This window comes from Drosophila eugracilis, unplaced genomic scaffold, assembly GCF_018153835.1.
Source record: "Drosophila eugracilis isolate 14026-0451.02 unplaced genomic scaffold, ASM1815383v1 contig_587, whole genome shotgun sequence".
NCBI classification, from domain to species: domain Eukaryota; kingdom Metazoa; phylum Arthropoda; class Insecta; order Diptera; family Drosophilidae; genus Drosophila; species Drosophila eugracilis.
This window is the reverse complement of record NW_024573466.1, coordinates 95,723-113,744: the sequence shown is the minus strand read 5'-3', so window position 1 is coordinate 113,744 and position 18,022 is coordinate 95,723. Positions and strand designations below refer to the sequence as shown.

Below are 18,022 nucleotides of genomic sequence, written 5' to 3'. Positions count from 1 at the left end.
GTCATAAATTCAAAACATCTTTAAAGACTTATAGAAACCCGAGAGAGGCCCAAAACAATACACGTAAGTTTGATGTTCTTATAAAATGCATTTCTTTTGATAAATTTGTGATCTTTTGTGTATTTTTTTTTTGTTGATGTACAAATGTTTTTGCTAACAATAAGTAACATGGCAAAGCTTGCTATAAACAATTAAGGATCTGTGCCGGTCCATCGCCAGCTTTTAGGATCTAGGATATGTCGATCAGTCGCGGCGATAAATTTAAACAGTTTGCTTCCATACCTATAAAATAAGTTCCTTAAAAGCTATACTTTTATGTACACGTCAAGTAGTGAGCTGCTCATCCAGCCTTAATATTATTAACAATTAGGCGAGAATAACTAGTAACAATTTGAATTCCTAATGCGTGCTACCGCCATTTGTCTGTTTGTTGGCATTATTGTTATTTCCATTTTCGTGGTCTGTTGCTGTCAATTTAGCCGGATTAATTGTTTTTAAATCATTTCCATTAAGTTTGTGCTGCAGATGTTGCAGCTGCTGTGCGAGGAGTTCGTCCTCCGCCTGCGTAATGCTCTCCGCGTCAATAGACATTGACATGGGTGAGTGGGGAGTGAGAGGAGTCACTGGATTGCTGACGCACAGCTCTTCAATAGTAGAGTCACTATTACTCGAGGGCGTTGAGGAGCGTGATCGCACCGGATAAGAATTGTCCAATGGTAAAGCAAATCCCTGGGTGATCATCAGATCGCCAATGTTTAGTTCAGCGTTATCTGCAGGGTCAAAAAGTTCGACTCCGGGTAGCGGTGTGCCCTCCTTAGCGGCGGAATTCACAGCGGTTGTGGCCTTTGGACGCTCCTTATAAGTCACCACCCGAGCAATTAGTTTCCTCCAATGGGCCACTAAAAAGGATTAAGGACTAGATATTAAAAATATTCAAAGTACCATCAAAACATACCCTCTGTCAGTTCCTCAAACTTTGAAATGGAGGACTTCGGCCATGTAATAGGTTCAGTTTGGATGGTGGACTTCACATTAGCCAAAAAGCATTCCACAGCTTGAAATCTAAAGAAATGAATATTCTATTGATCAATAATTCGATATTTTTTTCTTTGCAGAAGATCTTACCTGAGTGTGAGAAAATCGGTGCGAAGCTCACAAATGTCCGCTGGTGAAATATATTCGCTATCACCATAGTCCACAAAGTAAAGATCGATGACCTGCTCGTTTGGATTGTACTGGTTTGGCATAATGTCGACAATCTCCGCGCGATACCACTTTTCATCGAACTTAAAGACGGCGGCCACAATCTGACCCACATAGGGAAGCAGTTAGCACATGTTTCGCCCGGTTCTCAGCACTACTATAGTAGCTGGTCATCTCCTGGACCATGTTATCCAGTTTCTTGGACTGCGGTCCGATAAGCTGTACCCAGAATTTGGTAGGTGAGGCCACAGCTGAAACATAAACTTCCATCGGCTTTCCTTCCCCCTTTGCAGCCATCAATTTATCCCTCGGTTGAGTGTGAGAGCTCAAGGATGTCTGGGATGAGTACAAACTGGACGATGCAATGCTGTTAGTAGGGGATCGGCGGGGTTCGCGACGCTGCTCCACTTCCTCCATAGATCGTGCCAGTTCCTCATCCTCCTCTATCTGATCATCCAGCATTTTCCGAGCAATGTTCACCTGCTTTTGATTGCCGACAATCGTGATCTTAGCCTTTCCATTTCGACCATTCAGGTCAATATTCAGCTTTGCCAGTGAGCTACTGCGTATCTCCTGGATGAGCTCGCCACCTCGTCCATTCAGTTTGCTGGCAAGTCTCTGAGGAACCTGCAGTTCCACTTTCACAACAGGTGCCCGCTCAATCTCTTTGATAAGCAGAACTCGAGCGGCTTTTACGGCATCGGGAACGCCTGAAATGTCACAAAATTTGTGACCACTGTCTTTGTCCCTAGAGGAAAAATAAGATTATTATTAGTTGAAAATCCAAAAGCTAACGAGGAATTCTTCGGTCGATAAAATTCAAATCCAATTACCGTAATCTTATCTTGGCGAGGGTCTTTTCTTCAATTAGCTTGATATTGGAACCACCCCGTCCCATTATCAGGGGCACATGTTCGTTGTTCCACAACGATTTTGAGGCACACTTCTTTCTGAGGCTTCTGTTCCTCCGTTTGTCTTGCAGTCCTTGAAGCCTGGTGTTGGTTATTTGAGTCCTCTTCCTCCTCATCATTTCGAGTCTTAAAGTACGCGTAGAGCATGGCGCCACCAAGGGAGCAGAGTCCAAAGCCCAGAAGTAATTTGTAGGTGGGCGTGGCACCGAAGGGCGTGTTACGCAACATTTTGTGTGTGTATGTGGTTTAGGACGTGATGTTTGGGAGAGTCTTTGCAACTCTGCCTATCGTTTTTTGTTTTAACTAAAATTAGAAAAATGAAATTTATATTCATTTATACATATTATTTTATTTTATCAGTTGTCTTAGAAAATATCATTGATACTCAAATATAAATCATCTATAACAAGTTGTAGCACACTAAGCCTAAAGAATACCGAAACAAATTATAAATAAAGAGAATTAAGACCTCTAGTCAAGGTCCCTTTAATATGTTAATAACGTTGCGTGTGCTTGTTAAAAAAAAATACACAAAAATAGAACAAGTTCAAGACCATTTTATGCCCTAAGGCGACTGGTACGAGCATTAATGTCGTCTAATCGAATCAATAAAAGTTTAGGGGTACATTATATCGATGTACACTCCCCCTTTTTTATATAATCCTATCACTCAATGGACATTAATTTTGACAAATAACCAAAGACAGCTAATTCAGGCTGAAAACAAATAATTTTGGCACAAGATTTGCAAATGACTTCATAATGGAAATTGTTTAGGTAAACTGTGCAAGGCATAAATAGACAAGTGACGTTATTTGGTCATTATGGACCCCACAATTAAGCAACTTACAGTTATTTAATGCATTGTCATACCGATTTCAGCCATTTAAAACTGCAAATTTAAATGCCGATTGAAGAGGCAAATTTTTTCGAAACAAAACAAATAAATATTTTTTTTTTGTTTTTGAAGGGAATTTCATTACTTGGCTGCTTATATAAAAGCCGGTGAAAACCGGAAACTTATCCACGATAAAGAAAGGAAAATTGCATTATTAAAATAAAAGTTTAGAAAAAAAAGATAACTTTTAACTAAAATAAACCCTTATTCTATATTTTAAAATTTAACATTCTTCCGGCGTTTTAAGCCAGTCTCTGCTGTCTCGTATTGTTGATTCCTACATATATCTTTTATTCCACTTGTTGAGTCTCAATAAATCACAATATTCCTGAGCTTTGCACTGGTTCTTGGACAAGTTAAACGGGTTTATGCGCTCATCGGCGTTATCATACCGGTTTAACCTTTGTGTTCGTTCCAAGCATGAATGCATTTTCCTCAACCCAAACCGACTTTATCTTCCACTGATAAAAGTAAATCCCAATATGTATTTTTAGCTTTATAAAAACAAGCTTATTTAATTACTTTTTGACGCTGACCTTGATCGTGAATTTTTCGTCGATGTTTATAAAACGTTTTCTTACTAAAGCTGGGGCTTTTGTTTGTTACTAAAAAAACGCTTAAACTCAATCAAGCGAATTATTTCAAAGCCACTCGTTGTTTGATTTTCACATTTTCATTTCTCGTTTTTCATTTCGTTCGAAAAATCGTAAATTATATTATGGAGCTAAAATAAAAAATAATGTTGAATAATTTACTCGCGGGCAAAACTTGAGTCCGCCACTACATTTCAGGCAAAACTGAGGAAAACTTTTTTCGAAACCGACGACCTAGCATATTTCGAGAGAGATACCGCCGTCAGCTGTTTTACGATTGCAATTCATTCTCTTCCTATGCCTCTCTGTTGTTTACTTTGCCGGTTGATTTGCAAATAGCAAATTGTGAATTGTAGGAATTGGTAATTAACAGCGGTACTGGCATAAAGACAAATAATGAAAGGCAAACAACGCGTAAATTAGCTAGCGACCATATGTCTGACGAAGAGCGAAATATAAAGGGGCGTACACGATGAGAAAAATTACAGCACTTTAGTTAACATGGATTTTGGTCTCGATATTCTCATAAATATTTTATGTAATTCTTGTTTTAAATATATAAATAAAATCACATAAGTAACGTTTATTTTGAGAGTAAATTAAACTATCATACTAATAAGATTGACATTATTTCAGTAAAACTTGCCATTTAATATCCACCCTATTTTTCCCTGTGTAGAACAGCTTAAAGAGAGAAAGAGCGTAGTGCGCAGAGTGCTAAATTTAGTGAAGTGACATAATAAACAGTTCGTTCCGTTTAAGTTGTGTTTGGGTTCTCCATTTGATTTATAACCGATTTTTGAATGGAAACAATAAGTCAATAAAACATTAACTATAGCTCGCATTATGTTAATTCGCATTTTCTGTTAAATTTTTAACGTATTTTTAATAGGTTTTCTTATGCTCTACTTCCCCAGAGAAACTCATTCAAAAAACGCTGCCAACATTTCAGCGTTTTCGTTTTTCGAAGGGGTCACGCGGTGAAAATGCCTGAGATGCGTTGAATTTTAGTTGGCAAGTTTTCAAAAATTTTTTTCGCACACCTATTTGTTGTCTCGATGGCTAAATAAAGCCCGATCAACAAGAAAAAGCGACGTCACTGAAAATAATTCAATAATCCGGCAAAAAGCTATTTGGAGAAACCTTCTTTGATCTTTGATACAAAATATAAATACACTTTTAGCTATGGCTTGAGTATAGATATTTGCATTTTAGATTTGAATACGCTGCAGGCTTTAAGCTTGGGGTAGTTCTTAATGGAAAACCAGTTTTTGGGCAGTTCGAATAACAAACAAAAGTCTCACGAATAGACAGTTAAAAGTTGAAAAGGTCAGGTTATTTGATGTACTTCTAAAGATACCCATTATTAACCACTCAAGCGATGTAGTGTACCCACAGTTTATATTTTCCATTTCGCACATTGTGCACCTCCAACCCCCTACTTACCCACTGATATCTCTGTTTTGTTCGGGACTATTGGCTTTTTTTCCTTTCGCTATATCTATTTATGTTTGCTTTTGCCTTATCACCCAATATTATTGACTATTCATTTAAGTTTAACGAGTGGAAGCACGATTTTCTGGGACTTAACAAATCCAAATTTACGTCAGACAGCAACAAAAAATAATAATGCCGCATAAAAACGTGCGAGGCTGTGTGACCGTTAGTGGCTTTTACAAATAAGCTCTGATATGTATATAATAGTGTTGTACAGCGTAAACTCTGTTAAAACGCTTTTAATTTTTAAATTTAAGGCTTAACTTTCATTTTGTTATTTAATATAGTAGTTTAATATAGTTTTAGTTTAAGAAATTTATTTTTAAAAAGCAGTATATGAAGAGTCTTATTTTAAATGTAATAAAACCGTTTCAATTTAATTGAAATTTATAGAATATTCATTTATTTTAGGTTTATTAGAAGCTTTTTTAAGTCTTTTAGTTTCAAACCTATGAAGAAAGTGAGCAATTAAATGCGTCTCTAAAAGTGCGAAGGTATAGGTATATATTAAAAAAACTGGGGAGCCTATTCTGAGTGAAATGCAAATAGCTGCTTCAGCGACTTTTCAGTAAAGCCAAGTTGCTTTTGGTCAAATCCAGATCGGTGGGAAAAGAAGGCATCCTGGACGATATTCAGAAGCATCTAGATAATGTTCCTTCATTTAGTCATCTTACATTAGCGAGGACTAATTTATCCGGAATAATCGACATTCTCGCCTAGATCATCAAATATTCCTATCAATACATTATTTTTCTGGCAGCCGGATGAGGACCAACCAAATAAATTTTTCGTTTGGCCACTGACTTCGAGGTGGTGCGTTCTGTGGCCAAGAGAGATTAACGTCCGGCTGCACAAAGTTCCAATAATTTTAATCTGAGTCTTGCGCCAATTCGCAGGAATTATAAAACTAAGTGCCTTCTCCTGTAGATTTCCCTTTTCTTTAATTATTCATATAAAACTAATCATTATCCGTTTAATAAATACTTGAGAAGATATTTCCTTTTGTAATATATAATTATAGTTCTTTATTTGAATGTAAGTATAAAATGCAATTGAGCAGCTAAAAGCTGGTAGGTCATAAACACTAATTCTACGGGCATACCCTTGTCTAAGTACAATGAACACTTCTATGTTTGTTTAAGGCGCGCGCGTTTGGAACAAATCAACAACTTAATGCATATGGCATGGGCGAGTAAGGGCTGTAGATAAGTGCTCCGGAGGACAGCTAGGAAATGTCTCTTAATGTATTGGGCTTGGTGCCGTCCATGTCGAAGCAGCGACAGTTACAAGACGACACGGGGCACTCTGAATTTTGTCTGTTTTCCAAAAAAATAGTTAAAGATTAATATAAAAATTTGAAACATTTCATTTTGTACTCACTTGAACCACTGCATTATGTGCTCGGTATGTCCACCGTGTCGACAGGTCTGACACCATGAGAACCACTTTGAGAAGGGTTTGGTCTGCCATCCAGAAACCTCGGATGCGGAGTTTGGTGTCTCTCCGTTGCTCATATTCACCATTGTACCCATATGCATCAGGCAGAGTGAGCAGCGAGGCAGTGGTTTCCGGCAACTGGGGCACGAGGATAATCGATTGGTGCTGGTGGTGGTGCTGCGTGGACGTGGCTCATCCAACAATGCATTGGACACGGACTTGCCGCAGAAGTTGCAGGACAGGAATACAGTGCGGGAACTGCGTGAAGACGTTCGAATACCCTCAATCTTGATGTCCAACTCGGCTCGCTTCTCCCACAAGCCCCAGCTATTTAGATGGTCAAGGTAACTAGCAATCCAGTACTGAATGCGCTTGTCCGCAAAGTGCTCTTGCCGGAAGTAATTGATGGCCACTAGGGCTACTGTCTAAACACAATTTATTCAACATCATAATGTTAAAAACATAATGAATTTCCCTTACCTGCACATCAAAGCTTGTGTCCATATAGGACTGCAATATGTTAATTCCATCCAGCGACTCTCCTGTGAGCATCAAACCATTGAGATCACCGCCATCTATGGCCGTCTGGATTTGCTGCGTCACATAGTCAGCTAACTTGGTTTCCGACAGATATTTGCAGGCGAAGGCCATGCGATCTGACAATGACACGCCGTCCTCTTTTAGAACCGCATCAAAATTGTCTTTCTCCATAGTTAGGAAGGAAAAAACTGCTCTCAAATGTGGATCGTGTATTTGCATATTGGCGCTAGAGCGCTGATTCCGCCAAGTAGAACTACAACGATCTGCATTGAAGCTGGACAAGGCTATTACAGTGATCCTGTACATGCTGGGATCTCTCATATTGTCCGCTGCCGAGGAAAGGATGTTGCAGGCGTGAAAGATCTTTAGATGAAACACGCAAATCATGGCAGCACGGCTGTACTCCTTGTTGGCATACAACTGGTCAATAAAGCGTTCCAGCTCATGCTCAAAGGCCCAGCCGCAAAGCTGGAGGGCAAGGTCACGTTGCTCACTCCTAAGATACAATTTGGGATCAATAAAATATAATAGCCACATTCTATGAAAACTCACCTGTAGCAAATCAGCTTATTTGAGTTATTAATCCCCTCTGGCCATTGGAGCACTTGAGATTCGATCCGAGAGCTGGCCATCAAGGCTTCTGAGGTGTGTCCCAAATTGATGCCCAAAGTTGCCTTCAAGCCCGTCAACCGATCATCGCAGTAGACATTGTTAAGGGTAGACCACACATTCCGGAGGTAAGGTGTCAAATGGAGTTCTGCGAATCGCTTATTATCGGGCTTAATACCATAATCCTCCAGTGCACGTTGACGCATCTCATCCACGAGATCTAGTTCAAAAAGTTCCGGTTCCAACAAATCCACATTTAAGGGGGAACCACCGGGACTGGTAAAGTCTAGAGAGCTTCCACTATTTGTGCTGCAACTGCTCGTGGGCTGTTGCTTAGTCGGCGTGACCGCTGTTGTGGAAGTCGGTGAAGAGGGTGTGCAAAGAGGTCGCTGCATAAGCAGCGGCAACTTTCGGCGATTGCTGTGCGCTGTGTGCAAAGTGGCTGGCAGGCGGAAATCAAGAATATTTAACGCATCCGCCAAAAGGAGAGCCCTCTCAAAATCTCTTGAATGCCACGACAAGCAATTGACAAAGGAAAACTTTCCACTGTGCTGATATCTAGCCGGAAAAGGGCTTATCTGCCGTTTAACGTGATAAATCTCTCCGGAGTTCTCGCTATCTACACTTCGGATGTCGTAGAGGGTAATGTAGGAGGAATCCCTTTGCAGGGAGGAGAGCAAGCTCGTCCTTAGTGGGACACCAGGCTATCTGTAGATGATTCTTTGATGATTGAATCTGTCTAAGAGGACTCTTAATATTTCGCGGGTCCCACAGCGTGATCACTGAATCCACATAGCTGCAGAGATAGTTGCCATTAGGGGACACCGAAAGACCCTGTACTGTCTTTGTTTGAATGCTTTGACAGGTGGCGTTGCTTTCTGTGGAACGGAATAACATAATGTTTTTTTTATTAGCAAAACATAACTAATTATTAAAACTGAATGAATCAGAGAGTTTTGCTAATGATTAGTTAATAATTAGAAAAAAGAACTAATAGATCATACAATATCTCTTTAGAAAGATTAACCCTACTATTAAGCACTTTAAAAATCTATAAACCGACTCACGTCTCAGATCAAAGAGCTTGATCATCTTCTGGCTCATGCCGGCAATGACCGTACGATGGTTTCGATCCCAGCAAATTGAGTTTGCGGACTCGCCGACTCCAAAGAAGTTGGCCGTCTCCTTGGGAACACCGCGTTCTATATCCCAGATGGTGATGCAGGTGTCGTTTCGATGGCGATCGTGTCCAATGGCTAGTATATTGGCATCCAGCTCGTTCCACGCGAGGCAGGTGCACATGCGCTGTTGCCGAGGAGCTGCAATTTGGCATATAGCGCAGTTCAATAGAGCAACAGATCTGTGTTAATGTAAAGATCACCCACTGTACTCCCAGCTGCTGTCATATGTGTCCCGAAAATTGCATATCCCAATCTTGCCATCCGCCAAACCCACTGCAATAATGGGTTGGTCACTGTGATAGGAGGCGGCCACGCACCGAGCATATTGATAGTGCGATTCGTTGGCGAGGTAGTTCACGGATATATAAGGCAGGCGACCTGTTACATATATATTAATTACAATGAAAAATCTTAAATTTCTTAACTCACTTTTCTGGCTGTGATCATCTTTGCGGCGCACCTCGTACAAATGGATTTCCTGGCCCCAAGACACGAATTTGTCTGGGAAGTGCGGAAACCAGCTGAGTCCGTGTGTATTGCCGCTCATCGTGTACGATTTTCCATCGATATGAAAAGCTGATTTTCACTATAGACCAAATTGCGTCGCGTTATCAGTTAGCAAAAACAAAAACGTGAGATAAACACTGCACTGAGTTAGAAGAAGAAGCACACACACACTAGCCGGTCGAACAGCTGTTTTAAGCCGTTAACGAACACTGTTCGATAGCACCGGCAATCGTTATCGTAACCTTCGTAAGTAATTTTGTTTTTAGAAAGCAAACGTGTTTAATTTTAACAACTACTGTTTATAATGCTGCCAAAAACACCCAAGCCCGCCATCTGGAAATTCATCAAGGGAAGTGCGAAGACACTATTTGTTTTAGAAGCAGTTTGCTTTGCGGCCAGCTACGGTGTTTATTATCGCATGAACACGAATCGAGGTAAGATGACATTTACATAAGTAATTTTATTGTAAATAATAATCCTTTTTCAGAGTTCCGTCAACATATTCACGAAAACTATCCCTTTGTTCTGGACTATTACTATAAGATTGGAGAAATTGTCGGTGATAGCACGGTGCGACAAGCGGATGCAAGTTATTGGAGCGCCCTAAAGAAAAGCGATTAGAAATAGGAAACATTCAAAATGCTTAGTAATCCCTATTTTAAGTCAGTTTTGTGGTTGATTGGCTTTGGTGGAATGGGATATGGCCTGATGTTGCTTACCGAGCCGAATGCCGAAAAAATTGAACGCATCAAAGCCTCCAGCTCGAGTTCGAAACAAAGTGCAGATGACCAGAGGAAAGCGTTGTTTATGAAGAAACTGCAGGAGGCGGCAACCACCAGTGCTCCAGTTTACAGACCATCGACTGAGAAATAGGATAGTGTGCAGCTTTTTCTCCTATAATTCAAAATTGTTATATTTTTAAATACAAATGTTAAGCATTTCATAAGTAAAGTTTTTATGTATATAATCCACGGGCAGGGAGTCTTATATTGACAACAAAAAATAAAGATCATTTTGATGATCCTTTAGCTGCCTTAAGTCTTAATTTTTAACGTCTATAAAGCCCATCTGTTATATTTAACATTTCCTGTTAAAATTCTTGACCACCCCTACTTACAGTGCTGCAAAACGCCAAACTCTTTATCAAGAGAATCCTCACTAAGCGCAATTGCATTTAAACAAACAATTAATTGCCATTATTGACAGAGATCTGCGAAACAAAGACTTACACCATGTCCGCTGAGGAAGTGCCTTTGGCGGCCATAGCTAATATGCCGTCGGCTATCCAGTTCGATCCAAAAAAGGACTTCCACACGCACACCCATCAGAAGATGTTGGATCAGGGTTTTCTAGGTAACGAGCGTCGTCCGTGGATCCGCCAAAAGCCTCACAAAGACACACGACGAGAGCGCGAGATCCTCAATAGTCTGCTAAACTCCACCACCGTGGAAATGGATGAAGCCAGCAGTTGCGTTGATAAATTGATTGCAGAGAACATCAGCTACCGGGATTTGGCTTCCCTCACGGACGAAGACTTGAAACTTTTCGGATTCAAGTCGGAGCAACAACGCAACCAGCTGCTAAAGATGTTTGACAAAATGCCCAATCAAGATCCCAGTTACGAATATCTTATTAATCATCCAGACGCCAAGGCCTATAACAATCAGATCCTGGGCAAAGCTGGCAGCCACTTTATGTCTTTGCGAGCCTCCTTGGCGGTCACCAACTATAAGCTGCAGGTCTCTACTCCAGAGGACGTCGTCGTGGGCGACAAACACTATGCCAGCTACTTTGCCCAGGAAACTCTGAAGAGCGTTAAGCAAATCACGGAGGAGATAGCCAATGACCTCCGGAAAATCGAAGCCAATGCCAAGAACGCGAGAAACCAGAAGGAAGTCCAGGCCAAGGAGAAACAAAAGAAGGTACAAAAATAAATGTTGATTGACTGAATTTATCATAATATCGTCTCCTTACAGAAAAAGTTTAGCCTGGCCACTGTTTTGTACTTCACCACATTGGCCGTGGGGTTTTCGTGCGCTTGGTTTTGGTGGTGGACCAAGTTTCACAGTGCTCCTCGACTGGAGCGGATCTCTGTTCAGACCTAAAACAACCGACAACGAAGCATTTGATAGCTGCATTCCCATTATCTCGTAGTATTTAGGTTGCTAAGCTTTTGGATAATCTCAAGCTGTATTGAAGTTCTACTGCCTAACATGAACATTTGATAAGCATTAAAAATGGTATTACAAATTGAGAAAAAATCAATTTATTTATTGTTTTAGGCCGACTTCTTCGGCAAGGAGAAGAAAACCTAGCTGGACATATGAATCCACGTGCTCGGGAAACTCCCACAAAGTTGTATAAGCAATGAGCTCGCTTCGATTAGTGGAATGAGCAATATTTTCTATAAAAGAGAAAATAAAAAGTTCGATTTGGTAATACTAATTGTTCTGATTAATCTAATAAAGACTTCTAAAGCTAATTACTTTCTAATATTTTACACATTCTTCGTAAGATCATCAATTCTTAGACTTAAGCATAGAAAATGGTCTTACCAGCCACTTCCTTTTTCACTAAGGCTTCCTGTTGATATCTTTCAGATAGTTCTTGGGTGAACGCTAAAAATTGTGGCAACTTCCATGACCTGTAAAATATCGTATCCATTGCAGCTCCTGGCAATTTACATATGGCCCTTAGCTGTCTTAGCAGTTCCCTTATATTATTAGCTATATCTCTAAAAATCGAAGCTATAATGGCCAACTTGTTGCAGGGCAGAAGTAGATCTTCCGGATAAGTGGTAATCATCCCATCGTCCTGGCTTTTTTCGAGACACTTGGTCTTTTTGGCCTCAATGGAATAACAAATGGCTGAGCCCCGTTGCTGGGCCAATTGCCATTTAGCATAGTTATCCTGGAGTTGCTTAACTATGGTCTCCAATCTCGTTTTGCAGGTGGCCAAATTCGAGTCATGACTGGTGGGTGATTGCAGACGGGGACTGTCCAGATCTACGCGGAATGAACTATATTAATACTGATATATACTTATATTAATATGAAAACTTACATCGCACTGGTGTCAAAGATGAATTGGTATTGGATTCATTGGCTTTTTGCGGCGTTTTATTCGCTTTGGTCATTTTGTAAACAATGTGAATTCTTGTTTACGTCAACCAATGTCTACACGCTTTTTTTTTAATAATGTTAAACACATGTTAGATTAATTTGTATGCTCTTTGGCACTATTTGGTATCGATAGGTGAAAATTAAAAATTAAAATAAATTTTGTTTTCAATTTGTAAATTTAAAAAATATTAAAAAAACTTGTTATACATTTAAATATTTTTAAGTTGATATGTCAATATTGATTAACATAGCAACCATCGATATATGTTGATAACCCAGTGCTTACACACTCCGTTCAGGAAATATAAAGCTCGACAAAATTGCCGGTAATAGTCTTGAAAAATCCTTCATTTCCATTTCAATATTCATTCTAAACACATCGTAAGCTAAATTCAAAAGGTAATGATGAGTTTGACTCCGCTTGAATCCAATCCAGAGGTAAGAAACCCAAATCTAAAGGAACTATAATAATTGCAAATTCCCAAATGCTTTCTTGTTGTTTTTGCAAAAATGTCGGCTTCCTATTGATAATAAAGTAAAAAGACGCCAATAAAATGTACCCATTCCCAGGTCTTGACCAAGTATATACATAAATTGGGCGTGTCGCCGGCTTGGTCTGTAACTGACGTCATCGGTTTGGAAGAGGACACTTTGGAATGGATTCCCCGTCCCGTGAAGGCGTTCATTCTGCTCTTTCCATGTAGCGAAACTGTGGGTCTTTGTGTATATCTTATGTATTTAATAGTTATTGAGTTCTTTTTTCAGTATGAGAAGCATCGTGCTGAGGAACACGAACGTGTTAAGGAGATCAACGAGCAGCATCCCAGCGATCTTTTCTATATGCGCCAGATTACCCCCAACGCTTGTGGAACCGTAGCCTTGATTCACTGCGTAGCCAACAACAAAGAGTGAGTTATAATTTTCTTTGTCTTTATTTATTGCGAACCAGTTCGTTTTCTTATCAAAGTTACACCCTTGACTATTCTCTTATTAAAAAAAGTTATATCACATATAATTTAATAGATCAATAAGATCTTCCATAAAATCATATGGTAGATCATATATATACATATAATACATTTATGCTACTCTTCATATAATATTTTTTATTTCCAGCATTGAAGTCGATAAGGGAGTGCTGAAGGACTTCATATATAATGGAGCCAAGCTTTCGCCGGAGGAACGTGGCCAGGCATTGGAGGACGACAAGGACTTCACTGCCGGTCATCAGGCTCTGGCTCAAGAGGGCCAGACCAATGCCGATGAGCACGAAACGGTGAATCATCACTTTATCGCCCTTGTCAACAAGGATGGAACTCTTTACGAGCTGGATGGACGCAAGTCTTTCCCAATCAAACATGGACCAACTTCAGAGGAGACCTTCGTAAAGGATGCGGCCAAGGTGTGCAAGGAGTTTATGGCGCGTGATCCCAATGATGTGCGCTTCACCGTTCTGGCTCTGTCTGCTACGCAGAATTAGGCTGGAACTGATCTCATAACTTATGTACCACCAAGATCCTCTATTTGCCAGAAGATACATTTAAATACCCACCATATTTTTAATCCTGTTGAAAAGGCGACTGAAGCCCCGTCTTTCAGATACACTACAGTTTACGCATATTTATTTTGCCTTGAGCCAAAGCCACAAATGTATTGGGAACATTATTGTTATTAAAGAGTGCACTCAAGCTTGATGCTAAGCTTATACTATGAGTTTTATATTATAATTAAAACTGAAATCGTATCTTCCTAAATCATTTTTCAAAATGAAACTTACCTGGGCGCTATGGAATCTACCCCCTTTGTCCAGCACCCATGTAAAAACAGCTGATAGCGTTTTAATTTTCAGTGCGCATGCTCCTGCAATTGGATGTGCTCCACGTAAACGCTTAAACCAGGTTTTTTCTTTAACAAACTATCGAAACTTTCCCAATGAATTGAATCTCTTGTCAGGATTATTAAGCGCTAGAAAGGATTATAACACAGCTATATTATCAGCAGAAACCCTCCGAGAGTGCCGCCTATCAAGTTGATGTTGAGGAAGAGCAGTGGAGTTTGGGGGCAGCAGGTAAGAGCCGGATATTCTGGCCAGGATGAGGCTGCTCAAGGAACTGATGCGTGTGGCCACCCAACATCGAGCCTTCTATTGCTATGTGCTGCTCACCGTCTGGATATTCCTTCTAATAGCAGGTGAGTTAGGGGAATATGATATCTGATTGTGGATTGAGAAAAATTCAAGAAAAAATAAGATATATATTTTTAGAAATTCTAAACAAAAAATGTGCTAAAAAATGATTGTAAAAAAAAATGTTGTTCAAAAGAAACGTTAAAAATCCTTTCATTTTTTTTTCCAGGAATGTATCGGTACATGGGCAATGTTGAGTCCATTCCAGGTGGTGGCTCAGTGTTTGGCCCTAGTTCATATGGCACCGTCAGTTCCTTGGGCGGCGAAACCATGGCATCCTCAGCTGCCCAGCGATTCGCAAAATACAGAGAAAGATGTGCTCCGTTGCCTCAGCTCCAGCGTTTGGATGACGGCGGCATCTTGGAGGGTTGGAAGCTTCAGGGAGTGCTGCTGGTGATTAGGCACGGTGATCGGGGACCCATATCACATGTCCGTAGTGCTGGTATTAATTGCGGTGTTAGTGGGGGCACAGATAACCTGGTCAACAGGTGGGTACACTCACCCATCAAAGTAATCAAGTAAATCAACTTTTATCAAGTGTCTTCTTCACAGATATCGCAGTTTCTTGTATAACTCAAGTAGCTCCGCTTCCGGATCGAATCACATGTATTGGAACAAAGTGGGACCCTTTCATGGATTTCCCCTGCTGCCGGCCACAGAGCGTGGTTGTCCGCTGGGTCAGCTCACCTACAAGTGAGTCAATATATAGTTCTTTAATCGGATTTTAATCTATCTTTTATTTACCAGGGGTATATCACAGCTCCTTCACGTAGGCGACACCATGCACCAGGTTTATGCCCATCCTCTGGGCCTCCTGCTTAAACCCAATCCCAATCGTGCTTCAGTGGAAACAACTCCCCACACGCTTCTGAACTCAGATGAAGTGGTTGTCTTTACCACTCGCTATCGCCGAACCTTCCAATCAGCTTTGGCCATGTTGTTCTCCCTGCTTCCGGCGGATAAATGGTTGACTCTGAATGTACGGGAATCGCATAGCATGGCTTTCTGTTTCGGAGAATGTAGTTGCCCACAGTCGGCACTTCTGAGGAAACGTTTGGAGGCAATGGGGGATAGGCAGCTCCTAAAACGTGCCGATGTCCTGGAAGTGATGCAATGGATCGGGGGTACCATACTACAGCATACTCCCAATGGGATTAGTAATCCCTTTGAGGTAGTGGATGCACTTTTAACGGTTTTATGCCATGAAGCCGCCTTGCCATGTCGTAGAAAAAAATCGTCATCTACTCCAAAACCATTGAAAAAGAACTCCAATCAGGAGCTGGTGGATGTGATTAATATAGATCAGGATGAAACGGCTGCCAATCTGTTGCAGGTATTTATTGAAGAATTTTTAAGATTTTACAAGGCTCTATAATTTCCTCTTTTTAAGGAGGGACAAACCCAGCTGGAACCTGATTCCCCCGAAGTCGAGAATGGAAATCCTTCTGTGCAGGCAGATGAACCTCAAGAGGGCTGCGTAGAACCCAGCCAGGTGGATACGCTAATGACTTTTGCGGATGAACTATCTCAACGTTCCGCTGGTCACTCTTACTATAAGCTATCTGGATTGCTACGATCTTATGGAATGATCCGGCACATAGTCAGCTATATGCTAAAGATGATCTCTGGCGATAGGACTAAGCTTGTACTATATTCTGGACACGATTGCACCATGCAATATCTAACGGCTGCCTTGGGCATTATCACCAGCCAAGGTCAAACCATAGCCTATGCCTCCAGATTGGCATTCGAAGTATATCGAAGTGAAGCGCACACGGATTACTATTTTCGTGTAGTTTATAACGGAAAGGATGTGACCCAACAGATAGATTTCTGTGAGGGCGGAAAGAGCCTAAGGGTCACTAGGGATTCCAGAGGAAATAAAGCCGATCTATGTCCCATTGAGAACATCATACGCTTTCTGCACGAGGATTACTTTAGTCCACTAAATGCCACCAATTTTAAAGAAGCATGCGGGGCAGTCAGTCCCCCAAAAGCCGGGGAATTTTAGATAATCCCAATAGAAGAAAAGCAGACGAGCCCTTTTCAAACTGTGATAGGTAGTTAAGATTCCACCTAAAGAATAAGAAGAACAATGTCCAGAAATATCTATAGCTGGAAACGACCGCTTTTTAGCGATGTAATCTTTTTAAACCTTATGGGAATTTAGTTAATGCATTCAACTTGTTGATCCACAAATCGGAACCGATACATATCAATGGAGCACTTGTTAGCTTTTAAGAACATCCTCCAATCTAGAAATCTCACTTTTAGGGGAAGAACAAACAAGAAAATGAAATCGTAAGCATATCAGCTTTTTAAAGATAATTATAAAAACAACAATTTATGAAGAACCCTTCCACAAATTTTAACATTTAGTAACATATCAAATCTGAGAATATAAGAAACTTTTCAAAATTAATGAAAAAGTACTTAATTCTTAACTCTTAAAAACAAACAAAAAATTTAAAATATATAAATAATTAGTAGATAAAGAATTCAAGATGACGAAAAACGTTTCCATAAATTTGTTGGTTTTCATTTAAAAAATTTAAGCAATTTAATAAAGGAATTGGACAAAAAAAAAACAAAAACTGAAACGGAAACGGAAACATATCAAGCCCAAAATAAAAGCTAAATTTACAAATAATGATGTAATATATATTATATTATAAACAGACTCAACAGAAGTTATGAATTTAAATAAATGTTCTCGAATTTTAATGGTTTTAAATAAATTGGGAGAATTTCGAATGATTAGTACAGGGTATATACCTTTTTTTTTTTTTTTGTTTTTTTTTACCTTTTTGGCAATTATCTAAAAAATGTGTTTATAGTTTTATAAGATCATTATGTGCAATCATCTTTGATTACTTAAATCATAGACCATAATTGATTAAGTGGTTTTATTGCCTAATTTTGTTGGTATTTTACTACGGGGAAATCTATTTTGTCTATCTAACCCAAACATCTAACATCCCAGTCCAATTTAGCGCTTCAGGGAAGCGGTAACCACTCATTTGTACAAACCTATTTTAACAAAGCTATTTTAACCTATTTTGTTATCCAAATAGTTGACAGTACTTCACTGATTTTATTGGAGACTACAAAGTGTCTAGACTAGAAATTTTAAGTTTATCATATCTCTATCATCACCATCATATCTCTATCATCACCATCATATCTCCATCATCACCATCATATCTCCATCATCACCATCATATCTCCATCATCACCATCATATCTCCACCATTATCATGTCTCCATTTATGTGTACCCTCGATAACATATCACAGATTATAACAATTTCGGCAATCTTAGCTCCGGTTGGCATTTAAG

At 39.9% G+C, this 18,022-nt stretch overlaps 8 protein-coding genes across 8 annotated transcripts; 5 read left to right on the top strand and 3 right to left on the bottom strand.

Moving 5' to 3' along the window:
* Window positions 1-68: 68 nt before the first annotated feature.
* Window positions 69-3,812, bottom strand: LOC108110713 (tudor and KH domain-containing protein homolog). The gene is given in 7 exon segments (XM_017219858.2): window positions 69-899; window positions 956-1,062; window positions 1,126-1,322; window positions 1,324-1,951; window positions 2,037-2,122; window positions 2,124-2,417; window positions 3,549-3,812. Coding segments are annotated over 6 exon segments (1,737 nt in total). The 5' UTR covers window positions 2,343-2,417; window positions 3,549-3,812; the 3' UTR covers window positions 69-399.
* Window positions 3,813-6,097: 2,285 nt separating this feature from the next.
* Window positions 6,098-9,544, bottom strand: LOC108111023 (GATOR complex protein MIOS). Its single transcript, XM_017220343.2, is given in 8 exon segments — window positions 6,098-6,418; window positions 6,483-6,964; window positions 7,020-7,575; window positions 7,632-8,377; window positions 8,379-8,566; window positions 8,756-9,007; window positions 9,074-9,247; window positions 9,299-9,544. Coding segments are annotated over 8 exon segments (2,607 nt in total). The 5' UTR covers window positions 9,417-9,544; the 3' UTR covers window positions 6,098-6,327.
* Window positions 9,545-9,628: 84 nt separating this feature from the next.
* LOC108111026 (protein CEBPZOS) lies at window positions 9,629-9,997 on the top strand. Its single transcript, XM_017220346.2, has 2 exons — window positions 9,629-9,810; window positions 9,864-9,997. The coding sequence occupies exons 1-2, from the start codon at window positions 9,681-9,683 to the stop codon at window positions 9,995-9,997; spliced, it is 264 nt and encodes an 87-aa protein (XP_017075835.1). The 5' UTR covers window positions 9,629-9,680.
* Window positions 9,998-10,015: 18 nt separating this feature from the next.
* LOC108111027 lies at window positions 10,016-10,322 on the top strand. Its single transcript, XM_017220347.2, has one exon. The coding sequence runs from the start codon at window positions 10,016-10,018 to the stop codon at window positions 10,247-10,249; it is 234 nt and encodes a 77-aa protein (XP_017075836.1). The 3' UTR covers window positions 10,250-10,322.
* A 171-nt stretch (window positions 10,323-10,493) lies between these two features.
* LOC108111024 lies at window positions 10,494-11,637 on the top strand. Its single transcript, XM_017220344.2, has 2 exons — window positions 10,494-11,298; window positions 11,353-11,637. The coding sequence occupies exons 1-2, from the start codon at window positions 10,609-10,611 to the stop codon at window positions 11,479-11,481; spliced, it is 819 nt and encodes a 272-aa protein (XP_017075833.1). The 5' UTR covers window positions 10,494-10,608; the 3' UTR covers window positions 11,482-11,637.
* On the bottom strand, window positions 11,615-12,550 carry LOC108111025 (cyclin-dependent kinase 2-interacting protein). Its single transcript, XM_017220345.2, has 3 exons — window positions 12,440-12,550; window positions 11,932-12,381; window positions 11,615-11,780 (listed from the first exon to the last, which is right to left on the bottom strand). Exons 1-3 carry the CDS (start codon window positions 12,510-12,512, stop codon window positions 11,647-11,649), a joined length of 657 nt encoding a protein of 218 aa, XP_017075834.1. The 5' UTR covers window positions 12,513-12,550; the 3' UTR covers window positions 11,615-11,646.
* A 244-nt stretch (window positions 12,551-12,794) lies between these two features.
* Window positions 12,795-14,203, top strand: LOC108110492 (ubiquitin carboxyl-terminal hydrolase). Its single transcript, XM_017219571.2, has 4 exons — window positions 12,795-12,936; window positions 13,069-13,209; window positions 13,264-13,406; window positions 13,615-14,203. Exons 1-4 carry the CDS (start codon window positions 12,901-12,903, stop codon window positions 13,976-13,978), a joined length of 684 nt encoding a protein of 227 aa, XP_017075060.1. The 5' UTR covers window positions 12,795-12,900; the 3' UTR covers window positions 13,979-14,203.
* A 162-nt stretch (window positions 14,204-14,365) lies between these two features.
* LOC108111241 (2-phosphoxylose phosphatase 1) lies at window positions 14,366-17,401 on the top strand. Its single transcript, XM_041819333.1, has 5 exons — window positions 14,366-14,688; window positions 14,853-15,171; window positions 15,236-15,376; window positions 15,431-16,016; window positions 16,074-17,401. The coding sequence occupies exons 1-5, from the start codon at window positions 14,592-14,594 to the stop codon at window positions 16,692-16,694; spliced, it is 1,764 nt and encodes a 587-aa protein (XP_041675267.1). The 5' UTR covers window positions 14,366-14,591; the 3' UTR covers window positions 16,695-17,401.
* Window positions 17,402-18,022: the final 621 nt, after the last annotated feature.